This window comes from Protopterus annectens, chromosome 5.part1 (assembly GCF_019279795.1).
Source record: "Protopterus annectens isolate FY-2018-M chromosome 5.part1, PAN1.0, whole genome shotgun sequence".
In the NCBI taxonomy this organism is placed as follows: Eukaryota; Metazoa; Chordata; order Ceratodontiformes; family Protopteridae; genus Protopterus; species Protopterus annectens.
Genome location: NC_056736.1, coordinates 653,008,509 through 653,029,789, shown reverse-complemented (window position 1 = coordinate 653,029,789; position 21,281 = coordinate 653,008,509). Strand labels below are relative to the sequence as shown.

General features: G+C 39.8%; 1 protein-coding gene across 1 annotated transcript in view; it reads right to left on the bottom strand.

Annotated features, from left to right (window-relative positions):
- Positions 1–21,281, bottom strand: part of CDX2 (caudal type homeobox 2) — a 133,434-nt gene that overhangs the window by 24,345 nt on the left and 87,808 nt on the right. The window contains exon 2 of the mRNA XM_044072878.1: positions 17,997–18,142. Coding sequence (XP_043928813.1) covers positions 17,997–18,142 — 146 coding nt within the window. The remainder of the gene's footprint in view (positions 1–17,996; positions 18,143–21,281) is intronic.

The window sequence follows — 21,281 nt, the reverse complement described above, 5'->3', positions numbered from 1 at the left end:
GTTTTGTGGCAGAAAAATGATACAATGGGCTATCTACATTGAGATTGTTGTTTGAAGACAGGCAACCCTTTAATTTCATCAAAGGCCTTGAAGAGTTGGTCTGAATTCATAAAGTCTATGATCCTGTCCAAGTAGTAACTAGGTTGCTTGTGGACATCTAGACAATGTAGGATGTGTTCACCATTACAGTGAGTGTTTGGAAAAAGGACTGGTAGATAGATGGTCTAAGTCAGAGCCACTTCTGCTATGAGTTTGGGCACAAAGGAGAGATTTTCTGAAGGGATACTCTACCCTTGTAAAAGATAAGGAAAGTCTGATTACAAATTAAGGTTTGTAATTCAGACTATCTTTTAGCTGACATGATAGCTATCACCAACACTGTTTTCCAGGTAAAGAACTTCAGGGGGTGTAACTGATTGCTCAAAGGGTAGCAAAGTCATTTTTCCTGCACAAAACTGAGATCCTAAACATGCAGTACTGTCTACCCAGGAGGTCTAAGATGTAGGATGACTCTCAGAAATGTCTTAGCAACTGGTCTGGATACCAAGGGAGGCTCTAATGGTAGACAGGCAGATATACCTGAACAGTGCACTTTCACAGAAGTGTAACCTAAGCCAGTGAAGAAAATCCTTGAGAGATATTGGAGGTCTATAGCACATTCATCTGTGTTGTGTGAAGGATATTCCTTTGGCACCAAAAGGAAAACTTTTTCCAGTTAACTTGGTAGGACAGCCTAATGAGCTAGGAATGAGATCCTTGTACTTAGCCTCCTGTTCTCCATAATGATTTATTGCAACATCTTAGAATAAAGGGCCAAAAGAATAACAGTTATATCTTCCAAGTTGTGAAGATTCAGTGGGGTCAGGCAGAGTTGGATAAGGGAATCTCTATACTATTTCAGGAGGGTCACATGCTGTAGAAGCATGTAATGGGCCTCTATTGTTGTAGCAGGTGAGAGAACCAGTGCAGTTTGTTTCAGGAGGTTCAGTCAGTACAATGTCTGGCCCATTCTCTCTGATTTTCTTAATGACCATGGGAAACAAGGGAATAGGAGAGAAAGAATAAAGAAAGAGGCCTCTCTAACGTAGGAAGAATGCATCCACTTCCCAAGCATGGAAGCAAAGAGGTCTATCTCTGGGACACCCACATGTTTGTGCTCTTTCAAAATGTCTCCAAATGCAAGATCCATTCATGTGGATATGTAGAGGTCCTGCTTAGATAGTGTACCATGGCATTGTCTTGAGTGGGGATGTAAGATGGCCATAGATACAGTTTATACTGCAGAGCTTGGTTCCAGAGTTGCATGGCCAGCATGCATAGGTGATAAGAGTGGGCCCCCCATTTGTGCATGCACTATGGAGTTTCCTGTGACTATTTTCACCATCTCAGATACCCATATTGCCTTGAATGCTTTCAGATGTTTTCAGAGCATAGACAATTGCCACTATCACTTTGATGTTTATGCTCCGAGTGCTGTCTTGACACATCAGTTTGTCCTGCACATTAAGATTCAGGTTGTGGGCACCCCAAGCCTGGTCTGAGGCTACTGCAGTCAGTATCTGACTTGGAATTATTAGTCTGAAGGGCATTCAGTTGTTTTTTTTTTACAGACCTTTACTACCCACCAAATCTAGTTCAGATTTGAAACAAGACAGTAGTGGTACAGTTGCTTCCAAAAGGTCCTTCAATGTGCCCCATGTGTTCCTCAGGAACCCATAATTTCCTATGGCAGTGGTTTAGATACTTGGATATTGTTTCCTCTTTGTGGGAAGGAAGGTTCTGCAGAGGTTGGTATCCAGGAGGGTCCCAAGAAAAACTGTTCTCGGGAAAGGACACTGATATGATTCTTCCTTATTTAGTATAAATACCAGACTGCTCAGGGATTGAAGGAAATATTTTAGGACTGCCCTACATATCCTGTTCTGTTATGACTGGAGGCTGGAATATTTACAGCTATTCCTTGTGGGATGGAGAGCTCTAAGGGCCAATTTGTCTCCCTCTGTCCTCATGTAGCCATCTGCTATTCTGGGATGGCATCCTATCTTTGGTCCTCTTACCCTTGCTCTGCCTACAATAAAATGGGCCTTATTTAAAGTAGTAATTTCAGATCATAGGATCATAGGAGTTACAAGGCAAACAAGCCACAAACCCATTTCTTCCCTGCCAATACTCACCTTAGGCTTACCTTTCTTTTCAAGGAGGGCCAGACCAGTCACAATAGGGGTGAATTTGTGAATACCCATTCAGTTTTCCAGCTTTCCTTAAAGTCAGACAGTGTGTCACACTGTTTAATTCAGATATGGAGTTTGCTCCAGAGAAGGGGTAGGTGCTGTGGGACAAATCTCTTCCTAGTCCTACTTGCTGGAGTTGATTTAGGTCTTTGGTCCTAGTGTTAGCTGGACTGCTTAGATTTATTGAGGTATAAGAGTTCTAGGACTACTGGATCCACTATACCACAATAAGCAAAGCACAAGTCGCCCTTAAAGAGTTTATATGAAACTGAGTACAGGGACAAAGCTTACAGTCTTTACTTGTAGTTAAAGTAAAGACTTAAAGAAGCCCCTGATCTATTTAGTTACAAACCTCTGGGACCACTCTGTTTGCTTGATATGCTTAGTAAGGTACATCCCAAAAGGAGTGTTGCAAAATAAATAAATAAATAAATGAACTACCCATTTGTTAACCAGGCAGGCTCATTGAACACACAATTCCTTTCAGAGGTGGCCCAGGATCGATGTCTGGTTAAGTTACTATCTCAGCTACATGCTAAGCTAACCTACTTTTAGCATTTTCTCTGTGAGTTTTCTAATAAACTACTCAACTGTAAAAACTTAAATTACTTTATTACTATAATTTTATTGATTAAACCTTACATCAATACTGGGATCACCTTTCCTTTCTTGACTTTTATTAGTTATACTTAAATTTTGCTTGTTTAAAGTCAGTGAATTGTAAAATACTTAACTAAGTTGCCAGGTTGTGTATATGTTAATTTGTGCAACCATCTGGAGCTTTTCTACCCAGGTCTTTGCTGATAATGGACAACATATGTCCAGTCGGACTCTCCTAGTCAATAAATGCAATACATAAATAAATATAAAGTAAATAATTGACTTGTTCAAGGTCACAAAGTAGGCAAATGAGGTCTGATGGGAATCCAACCGTGTACCACTGGAAAGTACAGTTTTGTACCTACCATAAATGTAGATGTTCGAGTGTAAACACATTGCTGTCATTACACTTGGGTTATCCTGCCATCAGGTGGTTCCCCAGTTGGCCTGAGTTCCAAAGTCTGGGTCCGGCATCGGTTGCTGTCGCCTCCTCCCTGACGTCAGTGCAACAGGGGTATATAAGATGCAGCCGACGCCATTTTCTTCAGTTTTTCTTGCCCCAGATGTCAGGTGCCCCCAAACAGGTAGGCAATTCAAACTACTAGTAAAATATACAAAAGAAAAGCAAACAACCATTTTTAGTTACCAGCAAATACTCCCCATAGGTAATAAAGGGTAGATGACCTAGGTAAGTACCAGAAAGTAAGAGGGGCAGGAGGGAGGGTAACCTGGACTGCAGCAGTGTTTACACTCGAACATCTACATTTATGGTAGATACAAAACTGTACTATGTTCATCGTGTTACACTGCTGCAGTCATTATACTTGGGTAGAATCCCAAAGCTGAGGTAGGGAGGCTGGATCTATAAGGCATTAGGGGTGGCTATAAGGCCCTGCAGTACAGCAGTGGCGATGCCAGCTCTGGATTTGGAGTATAAAGGCAAATGGTAATGTTTGATGAAGGTATGCACAGAACTCCATGTTGCTGCTTCCAAAATATCCTTGGTAGGTACTCCTCTGAGGTAGGCAGTTGAAGTGGCTGTTGCCCTGGTGGAGTGAGATCTAATGCTGCTAGGTACAGGTTTCCCATGGTGGGTATAGCAGAAACGTATACAGTGTCCTATCCATTTTGAAATAGTCTGCTTTGAAATGGCTTTTCCCTGTGCTCCTGCAGCGTATGCTACCAATAATTGCTCAGATTTTCTGAAAGCTTTGGTTTTGTCCATGTAGAAGCGTAACTGCCTGTGAATGTCCAAAGAATGTAGTAGTCTTTCCCCTTTGTTCTGTGGTTTTGGATAAAAAGTTGGCAAGTGAATACTTTGGTTTAGAGCCACACTTGATACCACCTTTGGCATAAACGTAGGGTTGGTTCTTAAAGACACCCTGTCCTGGTGGAAGATGAGGAAAGGTTCCACTGCCATTAGTGTCTGTAATTCTGAAACTCTTCATGCTGATGTTATTGCCAGTAGCAGAGCAGTTTTCCAAGAGATGTATTTTAATTCTGATGTGTTAGCTGGCTCAAAAGGAGGTAAAGTTAATTTTTCCAAAACAAAGTTGAGATCCCAAGTTGGTGTTGGTGCTTTACGGGGCGGTCTTATGTTTTTAGCCCCTCTGAGGTATTGTTTGAGCAAAAGATTAGAAAAAATTGGTGGATCTGTGTTGTAATGAGCAAAAATAGCTGAGGTGTGGATCTTGATGGATGAGAAGGAGAGGCCCTTGTCCAGCATCTCAGTTAAGTATTGCAGTATCTGAGGAATGTTTGGGACTAGAGGGTCAAGGTTGTGCGCTTGGTTCCAGGCACAGAATGTCTTCCATTTATCCGAGTATGCTTTCCTGGTGCTAGGCCCCTCCAGAATGACATCCATAACCGCTTTAGAGAGAGGCATTGCTTGCCTGACTAAGGAATTTTCCATGCAGCTAGATTTAAGGTCTTTAGCTGGCTGTGAAGTATCTGATTGTTGTGCTGTGTCAACAGCTGTGGGATTTGAGGCAAAATCCAGGGTGGTTCTTGTGCTGAGTTCTTTAAGATTGGGTACCAGTGCTGGCGTGGCCAATCTGGTGCAATCAGGATCATCTTTGGCTCTTCCTGCCTGGCTTTTGTGAGTACCTTTGGAAGGAGAGGTAAAGGAGGGAAAGCGTATACTTGTAGTTTTTTCCAGCTGAATGAGAGGGCATCCACTTTCCAAGCTTGTGGATGGTAGCTCCTTGTGCAGAATTTCTGTAATTGGCAGTTCATTGGGGATGCAAACAGATCTATGTCTGGGCTCCACCATTTTTGTGTTATCATTCTGAATATTTGTGGGTCCAATTTCCATTTGTGGGGGTCCATGATGTTTCTGCTTAGGTCGTCTGCCAGTGTATTTTTCTCTCCTGGCAGGAATTGTGCTTGCAGATGAACTTGTTAGTTTAGAGCTGTGTTCCACAAGGTCATGGCTTGTCTGCAGAGGGGGTAGAGTGTGTGCCCCCTTGCTTGTTTATGTACCACATAACTGTGGTGTTGTCTGTCTTTAGTAGTAATTGTCCTGGATGCAGCAGGTCCTTGAAAGCTATAATTGCATTTTGTACAGCTGGCATCTCTTTTTGATTTATGTGGAGATGTCTGCTTTGTGGGCCACTCGCCCTGGATACATTTTCCTGCCATGTGTGCTCCCCAGGCATAATCCGATGCATCTGTTGTCAGTGTTTGCCTGGCTGTGGGTTGAGTGAAAGGCTGTCCCTTGTTGAGGTGACAAGCTTGAGCCCACCATCGAAACTCCTGTTGAAGGCAAGGAATTAGTGGTATAACTGTTTCCAAACTTTGACAGTATTGGGACCATACACTCTTTAGGTACCATTGTAGTTTCCTCATATGCAGTCTGGCATATGGAATTAGTAGTACACAAGATGCCATGTAGCCCAAGACCTGCAGAATTTTTCTTGCAGGGAGTTGGGTCTTTGTTACCATTAAATGAAAATATTGAGTCAGTTGTCCTTGCTTGTCTGGCATGAGATAAGCCATCTGGGCTGTTGTGTTCAAGCTGGCACCCAGGAATATTATCTGTTGTGAGGGCGCTAGTTTTGATTTCTTTTCTTTTACTGTGTACCCCAGGCAACTTAATAACTTTTTTACGTACGCCAGATGCTTTAGTAGAATGTCCTTGCTCTCTGCTTGAATCAGGCAGTCGCCCAGGTATGGATAAATTTGAATTCCTTTTTGCCTGCAAAATGCAATTACTGGTGCCAGGCATTTTGTGAAGACCCTGGGCACAGTAGATAAGCCAAAGGGCAGTGCAGAGAATTGATAGTGCATTGAATCAGCTAGAAATCTGAGGTATCTTCTGCAGTTTTGTCTGAAAGGGACATGCAGGTATGCCTCTTTGAGGTCCAAAGTCACGAGCCAAGCTTTCTTGCCCAGCATGGGAAGAAGCTGCTGTAGTGTCAACATTTTGAATTTCGGAACATCCAGGTAAGTGTATAGAGAAGAAAGGTCCAGAATGGGTCTCCAGGCTTTGTCCTTTCTGGGAACCAGAAAGAGTCTTGAGTAAAATCCTTGTCCTTGCTCCTGTGGTGGCACCTTTTGAATAGCTCTCATGTCCATGAGTGCTGTAATTTGTTTTTGAGCCTCTGCCCATTGATTTGGTGGCAGATTTGGCATTCCTTTTAACCTTGGCAGAGTGTGAAAGTGGAACCTGTAACCTTGAGATACAATGTTGAGAACCCATTTGTCTTTGGTGATGCAATGCCAATTGTGATAGAAAAGTGCCAGTTTTCCTCCTAAGGGGGCTGCCAAGAGAGAGCTGTTTGGCAGCTGCAGTGGAAAGTCATTGAGGCTGCTTTTTATAAGGTTGAGGCTTGTCTTCCCCTTCTTTCTGGCCTGGTGTACCCCATTTTCGAGGCCTGTAAAGGCCTTGTGCCTGACCTCTACCTCTTGGACGTCTGTATCTGCCCCTTTGAGGTCTATCTGTGACTGTAAAGGACCAATTCTTTGCTGGCCAATTTCTGCTAAAACGAGGAGGCTGAACCTGTAAGAAATCTTTCACCATTTGCATAGATTTTACCTTATCCTCCATCTTCTTTAATACCTCCTCTGCCTTAACTCCAAACAGCACATCCTTTTGCAAAGGTGCATCCAATAATTTGGCCTTAACATGATCTGGTAACGTATGTTCTTTTAACCAAGCATGCCTTCTAATGCCAGAGGCTGTAACTGCTGCTCTACAGGAGGCCTCTAAAGAATCAAACCCACATTGTAAAGTATTTTTTCCCACTTGTTCAGCTGCATGCAATTAATCCTGCATTTCTTTAAAATTAGGAGGATCTGAATCTAGAAGCATCTTTTGTTTCAACTGAGACATCAAAAATTGCTGATATTTTAGCATGTGAAACTGGCAATTCAAGGCTCTCATTGCTAAAGTTGCAGACGTATATACTTCTTTCCCCATCTGTCTAATGCTCTGGAATCTCTGTCAGAGGGAACTGGGTTTTTTGCTGATGAGGCCTTAATCCCTTTGGGTCCCTGAGAAATAGTTTCAGGGTCAGCAACAGGGCTTTTGTACATAAATTTGTGAGAGTCAGGGACTCTGTAATATCTATCAGGTTTAACTGGGGCTGGGGGAAAGGAGTCAGGGTTTAAACTGGACTCAGTGTACACATCATCCACAATATCTAAAACTGGCAGGATAGCAAGGGGTCTGTGTTGAGGCAATAAAAGGAAGTCTCTGAGCCTTTTCTTGGATTCTGAGTAATCCTGGCCTTCCCAATGGAAATGTTCCCTCATGGTATGTAAGGTCTCCCCAAAGGAGTAGTCCTCAGGTGGAGAGGCTGATGGAAATGATTCCTCAGCATCAGAATCCTCATAAGGGGGTAAAGAATATCCTAGATCTGAGGATGAGTCTGAGGAAATGGACACCTGGTCGGAAGATTCATAGTCTGCATCCTGTCTGGGCCTTTTATCAGGAGGGGGATGGGACCCCCTGATCAGGGTGATTAGGTCTTCGGCCATTTTTAGCATTTGTTTCTTAGGCAGCAAAGCCTGTCCTGGAGAGAGTTGTGTCTGTTTCTTTGCTTTTAAGGAGGGCTTAGACTTAGCAGAGGGTTTAATAGTTAACTGGGTAGGTCTGAAAACACCCTCTGTAGCTGTGGATTGCTCAGCTACTTTGGTTCCCTCTGTAGGGTTAGGATCGGAAAGCTGAAACCCTAGTGTATCCGAAGGCCCAGCCAGCTCTATGTGGGAGTCGGAGGTGGTCTGTGGTTCTGTGGAAGCGGTCATCAGGGGCTGCGTAGGCACCTCGCTGAAAACCGGAGAACCGGCGATAGGCCTAGAAGAGGCCGCGTCGTCAGTTTTGGGCCTCGGATGCCTGTCCTTGTCCTTGCGGTTTTTATGCATTCCGGTCATCGGAAGTTCCGACGGCATGGTGTAATTGAATTTTCTCCCAAAATAATGTCTGGCAAAATCAAACCGACGTTTAATAGTGCGCTTGTTAAACCTAGCACAAAACCGACAACCAGTGACATTGTGGTCAGGGCCTAGGCATGGCATACAATAGGAGTGGAAGTCCTTATGAAGTATTTGCTTCCCACAAGAAATACAATTATTAACTTTTACTGACATCAGCCTGAGGCATGAAAAAGTTTCCCCAATGGGGTACTTAGCTTTTTTAGAAGACTTCAGTTCTGGATTCGGAATGAAAATCTCAGGAGTCAGCTGACCGGCACTTGCGAACTGCTTCTGCTTCGGGCACCACGTGGCAAGAAAGACTAAAGAAAATGGCGTCGGCTGCATCTTATATACCACTGTCATACTGACGTCAGGGAGGAGGCGACAGCAACCGACGCCGGACCAAGACTTTGGAACTCAGGCTGACTGGGGAACCGCCTGATGGCAGGATAACCCAAGTGTAATGACTGCAGCAGTGTAACACGATGAACATCTGCAGCTCACAGCCTTAACTCCCTGCCCTAACTGCCAAGTGCTGCATTCTTTGATGGGTCTGGAGGCAAGGAAGACTTCTTCATTTCTGGAAGACATATCTTTAGCTATGAGTTGTGCAAGGTAAAAGGACTTTCTAACCAGTGTTGCAAAGTGGTGGTCAAACACAAGGGAGCTGTCCATCCACATACCCAGGTCTCTCACAACATTATCATTTTGAAGTGGTATGTTATCTATTCTGTAAGCAGAAGGTAGCAGGTGTTTAACAAATGCTACAATGCTACACTTTTTGGCATTGAGTTTGAGCCCATTTTTAGTACACCAACTACTGACAAGTAATAGCTTCTAATGGAGTGCATGTGTGTCAGGAGGGACTTTATGATGACTCCTATCTTACAATCACCTGCGAACTTTCAGATCAGAAAAGTAGATAGCGAGAAGCACAGGTTCCAGAACTGATCCCTAGGGAACTCTCCCTGTTACCTTCATGTTCCCAGAGGATGTTCTCCCCCCACTCTTTTAGTGGGAGTCCTACATGTAAGCCAGCTGGCTATCCACCTGATGACATACAGTCAGTTTGAAGTTCATTCAGTGTTTATTATATTCGTATGTGTTATGTTATTGAATGCTTTGGCGAGGTAAAGCTATACTGTGTGGGCAATTTGTGCACAGTCAACTGCCTGAGTATCCCTATCAAAAGAAACTTATAAGATTCATTAAACAGGATCTAACCTTGACAAAGCCAGTCTGCTGTGGGCTGAGTCTAATAATATTTTTTATGTCATAGTTAATTTGGTCTGTTAGGTTATATTCCATCACTTTGATACCCTGGTATACTTGGGAAGGGGGGATGGGGCATGTGTTTGACAGATTCCATCATCTCTTACTTATCCTTCAGCTTTTTGAATGATCCGTTTACTAGGGGTCCAAAAAATCTGTGACCTATTTAATAAGGCATTCAGGAGCTGCACTTTTACATCCTTAGATAGGGCATGGGTCTTCAGCCATAGGTATCTTTATAAGACAAATGCCCTATCTGCAGCCCTGGATGCTGCATCCACAACATCAAATCTACTTTGTAGTGTATGTTTTCCAAGTCGTGTACAGATTTGAATTCGATTCAGACCTATACAACTGGCTTTGTCCTGTACACCCCCTATAGTCTTCAATAAGTTGTTTGCTGTTGTACTGATGACATTTCAGGAAGTGGGTCTGGTAGTTTAATACCATAAAAGGCAGCGTAGCTGCTGATAGCACCTTCCTATATCTGTCACACAGCTTACTTTCCCTTTTACTAGGGAAGGTATTGTGTTTGATTGCCAGTCTATCTCCTCCAGCAGAATCCAGTGACTTTGGATCTGGATCTTCAACTGGGCTTTTGTAGTGGAGATTGTGAGGATTCTGTTCCCTGTGGAATCAGTCAGGTCTCTTAGGGTTGGGGGTGGAAATCCAGCTCCAGGGAGGCAGTTTTGAATACATCCAGGAGGGCCTCCTGAGCTGGAGGAAGTGCTACTGCCTAAGAAGTCTCAAACCTGGAAGTTCTATAGCTCTTTTCTGGGCTACAGATGTAATATATTCTTGCCATTAGACGTGCTCCCTTATAAGTGAGAGTGTCTCCAAATGATAAGTCTTATATTATGGGTTCACAATCCTTCACAGGTGAAGGCTGCTTTGATCTTTTGCTATATAGGAATCCTGACACAGAGCGTTACTGAAGTAGTTTGCAGACTCTAGTGAGTAGGATAAATATTTTTCACTTGTTTAGATTTAACAGGCCTGCATTGTGTTTCTTTGTTTGGAAGAAGGAAACACCTTGAGGATAACCTTGTTCACTTGCTTCTGTGTACCCAGAAAACATTGGGAGAACTGGCATGGTCATTGAGATGTGTTGCTTTGATGTGGAAAAGCTGGATCTGGCAATGGGTTGCCATAAAAGTCTCTCAACACTCCCCTGACACCGCTTCTCTGTCACACTTGCCCGTTACATTAGATGTCACTGAAATGAGAGTAAGGAGAATCAGAATTTGTTTTGCATGATGAAAGGAAGAAGCAATAATCATGGGCCTGTAGCTGAAGACTGGCTTGAAGAAGATCTATCCTGCCATGAAGAAATACTACAGTGTTGCTGTCTTCTCCCTTTCCATTGTTACTTGATTTGAAACTGCATCTTATTTCAAGCCTATCTTATCCTCTTTAAAGTTACAAGTTCTTTGTGGGGTGATTGCTATTGCAAAATAATGACTGCATGAGGAAACATTTGCTTCACATTTTGCATTACTCAACATTACTTCTCTAATGATGTAGAACTTTCTGAGATGGTAAAAAAGGAAGCTTTAATCAGAGATGCACTTGGAATGCTTGTCTTTATATCCTCATTGAATGGTTAGATTCTTAGATATAAGATCATAAGAGAATACTAGGCTAATGACCCTAAGGGTTTTTTTTAAGCCTAGCCATGCTTTCAAAAATATTAGAAATGTATTGGCCCCACAAGCTATGTGGAGGGTAAACCTGGGCATGAATGACCAAGCATTTACATGTTTCTTGTCTCTAACAGAGACATAGGTGCCTGACCAGGGGTAAATTTGCAATACCCCACCCACTGATCCAACTTTTGCTTGAATAAGTCCTGGGTAGAACTTTACTTCACATGGATGAGAAGAGTGCTCTAGAGATGGGACAGCTGATAAAACACATACTTGTCCATTAAGCATGTGCTATTTATGTTTCAGCCTGGGTTTAGATTCCTGGATTGGGTGTTTCTGGTGCTATTTGTTTTCTGGATGTGCAACAGGTCCATTAAGGCAGGATCAGAGGATGCATTGTAGGCCAGGCAAGTTTCCCCTCAGCAGCCTGTAGGAGACTGAGTTGAAGAACAGTGCTTTGAAGCAGTCTGTTTAGGATTTGTTTTCTACACCATGTGCTCTTTTTGTGAGCAAACTATGTGGTTGCTCCTGTTGTTGCATATGACTGGTCAGGTACATGCTGAAGGGTGCACTGTACTCAATGACTGGTCTTATTAAAACAAAGTACAATGGAATAATGACATTTTTGGACCTGGATGTCATAGCTTTGCTTATAAGTTGTGTTCCGTGCTATGATTTTCTTACTATTTCATACACATGATGGTCAAAGGCCAGGTCATTTTATACATGTGTTAACAAACCCTGATTACTGTGTCCACTCTTAGGGATATATTATTGATGTAGTCATTTGCAAGGGTGGCCATATTACCAGAGGATACTATTATGCACTTCCTAAGATTGAGTTAAAGACCTTGACTCTGGCACCAGTTATTAGTCTGTGTCAGGCCCTCTTTGGGGATGTTTATGTCTTGGGGGATTCAATGGCTGCATTTAATTTGCAATCATCTGTGAATTCAGTCAGCCAGAGGCTTTTTAATTTTGCTTTGATTTCAGAGAATTAGATTCCAAACAGGAGCAGACCCAGCACTGAGCCCAGAGGGACTTGATTAGTGACTGGCTTTTTTTGTGGAGGTAGACTCCCCTATATTAACTTCTTGGGATCCTATCTGTAAGTCAGCTGGCTATCCAGCAAGTGAACTAGGGGGTTATACCTATTTCAGTGAGCCTGTCTAGAATGCCAAGGTGGAGAATTGTGTTAAATGCTTTGGCCAAGTTGAGGAAGGCAGTATGCTCCGTTTTGCCCTCATCCATTGCTTTGGTGATGTTCTTGAAAAAGCCCACCAGGTTGAGGAGGCATGACCTTCAGTTAATGAAACCAAACTGAATTGAATCCAGCTTCTGAAGTTTTCCTGTGTCATTATAAATAATGTCCATGACAATTCTTTCCATGGCCTTGAATATGACACTAGTCAGGCTTATGGGTCGCTAATTTCCTAGGTCCATGAACAGCCTGCCATTGTGTAGTGGGATAACAAGTTACAGTTCTCCATTGATTTGACATGAAGCCTGATTGGAGGCTACAACTGAATAGTGTTTGTACAGATCCCAAAAGGTCATGCACTGTATGAGTTAATGAGTCTGGTAATTTATTGCCTTGATAAGTAAAGCAGATGAAGAGTACACTTTTTTCTCATCTACCAAGTACAGTGCCATCTTCAAATATTGGTAATGAACTTAAAGCTGGGGTTATGACTGACCCTTCATCAGACATGGGCTCTGTTGTAACTGGACCAGTCACTGGGTTTTTACTCAGGTAGCTTTATTCTTTAAGAACTATGCATAACCTGTCAGGCCTTGTAGGAGCAGGTTGCAAGGCATCAGATGTCTGTCACAAAATGATAGGGCTGATCTAGAGATTGGACTGCGGCAAAATGTTTGAGCTAATCCGGGTTCAACAGCTTTATATAACGTAGGAAATTATTTATTTATTTATTTATTAAGCGTTAAGCTGAAAATATCATAATATTCTTAACTTACAAGGAAAGACATCTGGACAGAATGTGTTAAATTGTGACCCTCTTCACTGAAGTTTCAGATAATGGTAAAATGAGTTCTCCCTTTTTATGGCTTTGCTAGAAATAAACCTAGAAGCAAAAGTTTTTGATTCTGACCCAAAACAGGATGCAGTCTTTTGTGCCAAGCCAAAGTACTCTTGAGTTGTATATTTGCAGTCTATGAAAACAGGTTCCCCTGATGTTTGGGGGACTGATGCCTGACCCTCAGATATTTGCATTCAGTTGGTAGATGTCTACTTCCCATGAGAAAATTTCTGTTGAATTTTAAGTGTTTGCCTGTCTGACAAGTGTTCCCTATACTTCCCCACCAAAACTATAGGAAATGAAGCCTAAAAATAAGAGGTCAGACACTGACAGCATACTCACCAGGCCTGAAGGGAATGGTACAAACACAGAAGTCAAAAAAGCATATTGTCAGTACCCAAGCAAATGATTTGGGAGAAACATCCAGGGAGGAGGACTATATTGTTTTTAATTTCACATAAATATCTTTAGACTTTTGTGGATCACTAGAGAAGGAAGGAGTCAAAGGAGTCTCATTTCCTTTTGATTCTGTTAATGTGATGTAGGTAGTTGAGAGAGTAATGGAAGTCAAGTGGCCTTCACCTGAGGGAATAGATGGATATACCTGATCTCTAGCATGCAACAAACAAGTAGCACTACTCAGGTGATAAAAGCCCTGGGGCATGCTCCTTACTTGAATAAACTTATATGGAGGAACAGATATGAGTGTATATTCACACATCGAAGAAAAGCACCCCCTCCCGACTATAAATACCAAGTCTGAGATCACAGTACAGTGGGGAAAAGGGCACATTTTAAAATGTTTTGTTTAGGTTACCATAAACTGTGCAGTACTTCCTTGTTGTTGGCCAGTTATTACCTTTTGATGATTTTTTAATGATGATTTTACTCTGCGATGAAAGCGACATTCGCAGATTACTGTTCATGGAATAGCCATGAAATGAAGTTTTTGTTCAATGTGTGAACATAGACCCAAACAGATATAGATCCAATGAAATGGTCACATCTGAGAATAAATTGTCTGACATCTATTTATACCAGGAGCATGCGATGGCAGGAAATCATGAAAACATTCTCCCCAAAACTAATTCTAGCACATAGTAAAACATTCCTCCATTACACTCACGGTTTGTGCTCTTCCTCCTGAGCTGCTTAACTGCATATTTATAGCTGTTTCAAAATGGATATTTTGGATGCTAGTTACTGTTGTTATAAATGTTTTCACCATCTTTTCAATTTAAAAGTGTTTTTAGCTCTACAAATTTTTGTAGTAGTAGCTCATTGTTTCAGTATGTATACTACTGATTTTGTTGTGCACTCTGCATTGTTTCTCTTTCTCTCTACTAAATATTCTGGCATTAGTAATTCAGTGTTTTCATTAGTTTTTTTTTTAAATATTAAAATGGGGGCATCATAAAAGGTAAATTGTGCTTATTACAAGTTTGTGTCTTTCGGCTTTTCCCGGGTAAGGGTCACCACAGTGGAACTCCGGTCCGCTAATGATTGGTAGTTGATTTTTACGTGTCAAGTTACCAGCCCTGACACACAACCTTCAACAAAGGTACGCCCATTCATGCATACCTCCACGCAGAAGACGCTCTAGCTGAGAGTCGAACCGGACAGCGTCTTACTGTGAGGCGACAACGCTGCCGCAGCACCACCACCGCGGGTTGTGCTTATTACAACAGGTAAGTAAGGGAAAACAATTTATATAAAACTTACAGACATCTTTAAGTCTTTAAGATGTATTTAACTGGACTGCAATTGCAATGCAGTCTGGGAGCCCACATCATAACTTGCATCACATGGGGGGGCTGCATTTGCTGCAGTGTATCCTGGTGTGTCTTAATATACACAATCACTGGCAAAATGTGTACTTGCTTCAAAGAAGCCTTGTTACATGTGTTTGGATCAAGCTGATATTCATGGCTACTTATCCTTCCCATTTTTTTGTGTGTTTCATTATGTCAAGATGCAGAGAGCTCTTCCATGCATAACTCTAAGATACATGCTTGTACTTAGACATTTGGGGCTGATCTGAAGACCAGTATTCAATCTTGTCTTCTGGTCATAGGGGTTGGGAGGGTGGCCTAATGGTTAAGGTGTTTGCCTTACAAACACAAGGTACAGGGTTTGAATCTCACAGGGGATAATTTGCTAGGCTTAAAATGTCTTGCAAGGACAGTTTGCCTAGTACTAACCTATGTAGAGTTTGTATATTCTTCCTGTGTCTGCATGTTTTATTCTCTCAGTTCTCTGATTATCTCCTGCCCCCAAAAACATGCTTACTGATTGGCTACTCTAAACTATCCATGTATATGATATTTACTTTTGCCCTTCTTTCCAGGGTTTTGGCTGAAAAGGGGCTGAGGATCACTTTACTTAAGCAGTTAACAAAGGAATAAAATGGGGAAATGTAAAGCAATCATCACTTTGTCAAGAAATAACTAAGTTTGCTGCCTATGGTCTGTGAGGTAATTAATGTTGGGAAAGGAAGGTTAATTGGAAAAATGTGTTCATGTTGCAGCATTTGTAAAACTCAAAAGGAATTGTGAGCTAGACTCCAGACACAATGCAAAACATACAGACGACAAAATATTTACATCTGTGTAAAACATATTAACATACATTTTTGTACAGTGTGTTTTTCAGAAATAATATTTTAACAGGTTCAAGTTAGAAACAGTAGATATACATATTTATATGTATCTCTCTCTCAATTTATCTATAGACAGATAGAGACAAGGACAAGCATATAAAAATGTATATATATATATATATATATATATATATATATATATATATACTTTTGCTATGAGTAGACAGCTGAGAATCCCTTAAAGGGACAATCCCAGAGTCTAAAATTCTGACTGAAAGAAACTTGTCCTGATACCTTCATGTTGTCACCACCCACTTCCATGTCATCTTCAGCCCTACTCCTGGTTTCAATTTACTTTATGCAGCCCTGTTTTCATTCCCTCTGGTGAACATAATTAACAACATTCAGTTTCTGTCAACGTTTTCAGTCCCTGATCATGGGGAAACAATAAGGTTATTATATTTTTGTGTGTTTTTGTGTTGGGAGTTTAGGCAAGACTCTCAGTATTTACTTTTTATGAACTCATCAAAAAGCTTATCTCAGATATGCAGCTCTTTATTTCCTTTAGTTATTCTGCATAGCATAACCGCAAGTAGTATAATCAAGAGTGCAGTTTAGTGAATTCAAGCTAAATCCTAGCAGTCTCTTGACATATACCCCTTACTCCATTGTAAAGCAATCTCAGCATTAGTATGTATAACTATCACAGGTTGCCATACTGTACAGCCCCCATTATGACAGTACGTTTTGGACTTCATTGTTTAAAATTAATCTATTGCTTGCTGTTGTGAGTTCAACTGCAACTTGAGATGAAGTTTGACTAAGATCATTGAAGCTTCCTATAAGTGCCCCTCCCCCAACCCCCACAGCCAAAGCTGGGACATGCTCTGAAAGCCAGACTGAAAATGTAAACAAAGAATAGAATAAAAAAAAAATTCTAGTACTGTTGCCACCCCCTTACTATTATAATGAACTCCATTGTTGCACTATAAGGGGGAAAACACCTAGAAATGGCACTTAGTGCCTACACATTTCCCAACAATTCTTTTCAATGGAACTGCCAGCATTGTCATGGAATCAAGTCTTAGGGAGGTGAGGCTAGGATAATCTGCTTTTCTGGAGCAGTAGTATACATATGATACAGCAGAACTTTATATGTTCATATTTTGGACCTTGAGAATAACAGACAAATAGACAATACCTAATATATTTCTTAATGTATATGTTTCCATATATTAATGCACCAAATGGAACACAAGTGAATAAAAGACAAGTTATTGTGTTTTAACAGAAATTAAGATTTCCTAACACTCAATGAAATGGTTCAAGTATTAAAAGGTGTCCTGGGGTGAGCTACCTCATTATGTAATAGCATACTTGTCAAAAACGTAGTGCAGGAATTGTGCACCAAGTCAAAATTATGGGTACAAAGGCCAACAATCAGGGACAGATTTTAAGTATCGCACTTATAAACTCATAAAGTTGATAAAATAACAAATTTTGCATTAGCATGCACTTTCTGAAGAAAATGAATTCTGAAACTGAAATGCCTGTCATTTGTTAGTGACTTCAATACTCAATAATTTGCCAGAAAACCACAAATGTTATGAAGACTAGACCAAACATACAAGCCAAAAATCTGGATTTTCTGCAGAATTCTGGACAGTTGAGAGATATGTTTGAGAGCAGTACATACCTGTTTGAAATAAATGTGCTTCAAGGTGACAATTTGTTTGCTTTGTTGTGACACAGTATAGAGGTTGTTGAAATGGTTACCAGGCCTAGTGGGATGTTTCTTTCGTATTCAGATGAAGACAGTGAGAGTTTTTAAGTATTCACATTGTCCTTATTCAATTAAGAGTTTTATGTAATGTGACTGGGAATGAGGTATGATCAGTGACCTTTCCAATATTATTAGGGAGTCGATGCCACATAGTTTTATGTTTTGCTAAAGATGCTATCCATTACACTGTGTGTTACATGACCTCCCAGTACTTTAATAAGCATGACAAATACAGGCATTTGATGAAAAAAGAACAGGAAACATGACGATTAAGGAAACAAGGAATAGAGAGACTTAATATGAAAGCCAACATTTATTTTTCAAATTCAGTAAGTCTGCTCATGACCATAGACTAACCATTTCAATACAGTCACTTGAATATGATGCAGAGACCTAATTTAAAGCACATACCTGCCTTTCAGAGAGCCCCAAAGAAACCGCCAACTCTGCTTTCCTTCTGATGGTGATATACCTGCTGGAATGAAATTCCTTTTCTAGCTCCAGCCTCTGATGATCACTGTACACAACTCGGTACTTGTCCTTTGTTCTTGTCTTTCCTGTAAGATCCACAAGAAGTAACATTTAACGATACATACAATTTCAAGTGTTGATTAACCTCATTATAATGCCTCTTCTATTTATATTTTATATAGTTTCTTAACTTACCAAAGTTCACATTAATAACAAATCTTCAAGTAAGGAGTTTGGCCAGTAAAATACTTGCCATTAAACTATAATTAAGTCAAAATGTTCTGTGCCTTACAAATGCTCTTTATGGTGAAACAGTGGAGATTGCATTCATAAAATGTTCTTAGACAATATAATTACAAATCTTTTATCATAACGCATGAGGGAATAAAATACTTTATGGCTGCCTTTTGTAAAGACTCACAATTGCAAGACCTGGAACTATGGAAAAATACAAAATAGAAAACTGCTGTTCTCCTTTAAAGTTGTTTTTGCAAGGAGGTGAGCCCCTACACACCCAATGTTGTGGAGATTGTACCCCCACACCCCTACTACTTATTTATACTAAGTCTGAGATCACCATAACTATCAGAAAAAGGATTAATCCAAGACCCCCACAATCTCAGACTGTTATCTGTAAGTCTGCTTTTTACTCATTCAGTCTTACTATTCCAGTTGCCATGCTAACGAGTCCCTGAATTAAAATAATTTTTTTATATTTTATTCATTTTTAAGGGAATGTCTCTAATACATATTTTTAAGTATCACAAATCTTAGCTTTACATGCACGATTACTTGATTTGTGGTTTTTTATTCACTCATTTTTGTTGTAATCTTTATAAGCTGAGATGAAATTTTGATAACTTTCCTAAATATTGCCTAAAACACACATTAAATAGCCAAAATATGTGAAGTACAATTAAATGTAGTATTTTGAATTTAAAATTAATTAAAGACAATAGAATTGCATTGCATTATAACCAAAAGAAAACAGGGCTATTCCTAATGGAAATAATACAGCAGCTAAATAATTTGGTATAGAGGATATGCGAAGAAAAAACAATAGTACTACATGGTGTGTAAATACTTTTTAATCACGATAAGAGTCTTTATTAGTTAATTATCTTTAAAAACACAAATCTCTAATAATTTTAACCGAAGAGTCAGTGTCAGTGCGCAACAGATAGCACACTTGCCTTTGGTGCTGAACGCTGTTGCTTCTAAACTCGGACAAGGAAGACTGAGTGATGACAGCATAAGGGGGTGCTGCACTCCTGAGTTTACCGTCTTTCAGATGAGATGTTAAACTGAAGCCCCATCTGCTTGAGGCGGTAGTAGCTCAGTTGGATGTAAAAGATCTCATGGTACCTATCCAAAAGAGTATGGGTCCTTTATTTTTATACAAAAACAACTCTTATTTGCAAATTATTTACATATTTACAAACATGTACAAATGTACAAATATACAGATATACAAAGCTGTTTACACATATTCATAAGTTCCTTTACAAACATACATTTTCATCCCTATTAGACCCCCACTCATTTTTCTGTAACCACCATCTGATTTTATTTCATAGTTACTTCATTTCATTTACCATTAAACATAATGTCATTTATTCTTTCATTCCATATATCTCAATAACATAAAATAACTTTTTATCTATGCTTTTAACATATTTCTTTATTTTATTCTTATAATATACATATTTAATCATATCCACGTTTATTTTATCACTTTCTTTTATATCTTCTTTATAAAGTTTTCCCAATAGATTTTTTACTGTTTTAAATTCAAGAATACATGTTCTGAAGTTTCATCTTCTTGAAAATGTAAACATAAACCTCTTTCCTCTTTATTTATATACAACACTTCTCTTCTTACTGAGTTTAACATAGAACCCCATATACAAGAAAAAAATACCTGCAATAATTCCTTTTCAAATACTATTGTCAAAATAAGTATACTTTCTAAGTATGCTATTTTTCCCCATCAGTATTGAATTTATCAAATAAGCATTTTTCCTGAATGATAATCTATATGTCCTCCAGAAAAGACAGGTTTGTATAATTTCTACTCTTGTTTTTACCATTGAATTCTACTTACATCTTTATTCCCAGATTTTATACCTAACACAGAAATTTCATTAAATGCAAAATATATATACCCCCTATCTTTACTACATCACCTAAACCTTTACTTTTTCTCTTTATTTAAAGCCATCACTATTGGGTCTATATTAAAATATCGAAGAGGCATTACCTTGAATGCCTCTTCAGTGACACATAAAGACAGAATGCAGTAAACCGTGAACGGTCAAAACAGCAATTTCTTTCCCTGGGAAAGAAATCACTAGTACCAAACACACACAAACACACACACACACACACACACACACACACACACATACACACTATATAAAACATAACTAATTGGGGGGGGCTTTGCCTCTCACACCCCCCTAACTAAATATGTCAACTATGAGATCACACTACAGTCGGGTAAAGGGCAATGCTATGGGTTAGGCCAAGCAATTTTTTTTCCCTAGGAAAAAAATCACTGGCCTGTGCCTTTGCTATTTTCAGACTTTGATCTTTATGTGTTGCTGAGGAGGCGTTCGATGTAATCCCTCTTCATGACTTTAATATAAACCCATCACTATCACCTCTAAACACTCATTTGTGCAATATTACTTCTTTTATCCAAATTTTGTTTTTTTGCAGTTATTTTAATGTCATCTACATACATTAAGCAGAATTGGAATTCTAATCCTTTCAGGTATTTACACCACCTCCTTCATTTCGTAATTTATTTCACATACTATCATACACATAAATAATGAGAGGAGTATGCAACTCATTGGACATCCCTAACCTCACTTTTCATATGTACCTCTTGGCTTACCCAGCCATTTACAAGTAGTTTTACTTTATTATTACTATGCACTGACATATGTAATTTCCTAACTTTCACACTTATATTAAATTATTTCATTATTACGTGTAGGATTTAATTTCCAATTGTATCAAATGCCTTATTAAGGTCTCCTATCATGATTTTCACTTCTTCTCTTCTAGTCATAATATCAACCACAATTTCTCTACCATTAATAATTCTTGACAACCCTTCCCTTTTATACTATATATATATTAATATTAATATTTTCCATTTTAGTTTGAAATCTCTTTTGGATTAATTTCATAAAACTCTTATAATAACTGTTATTC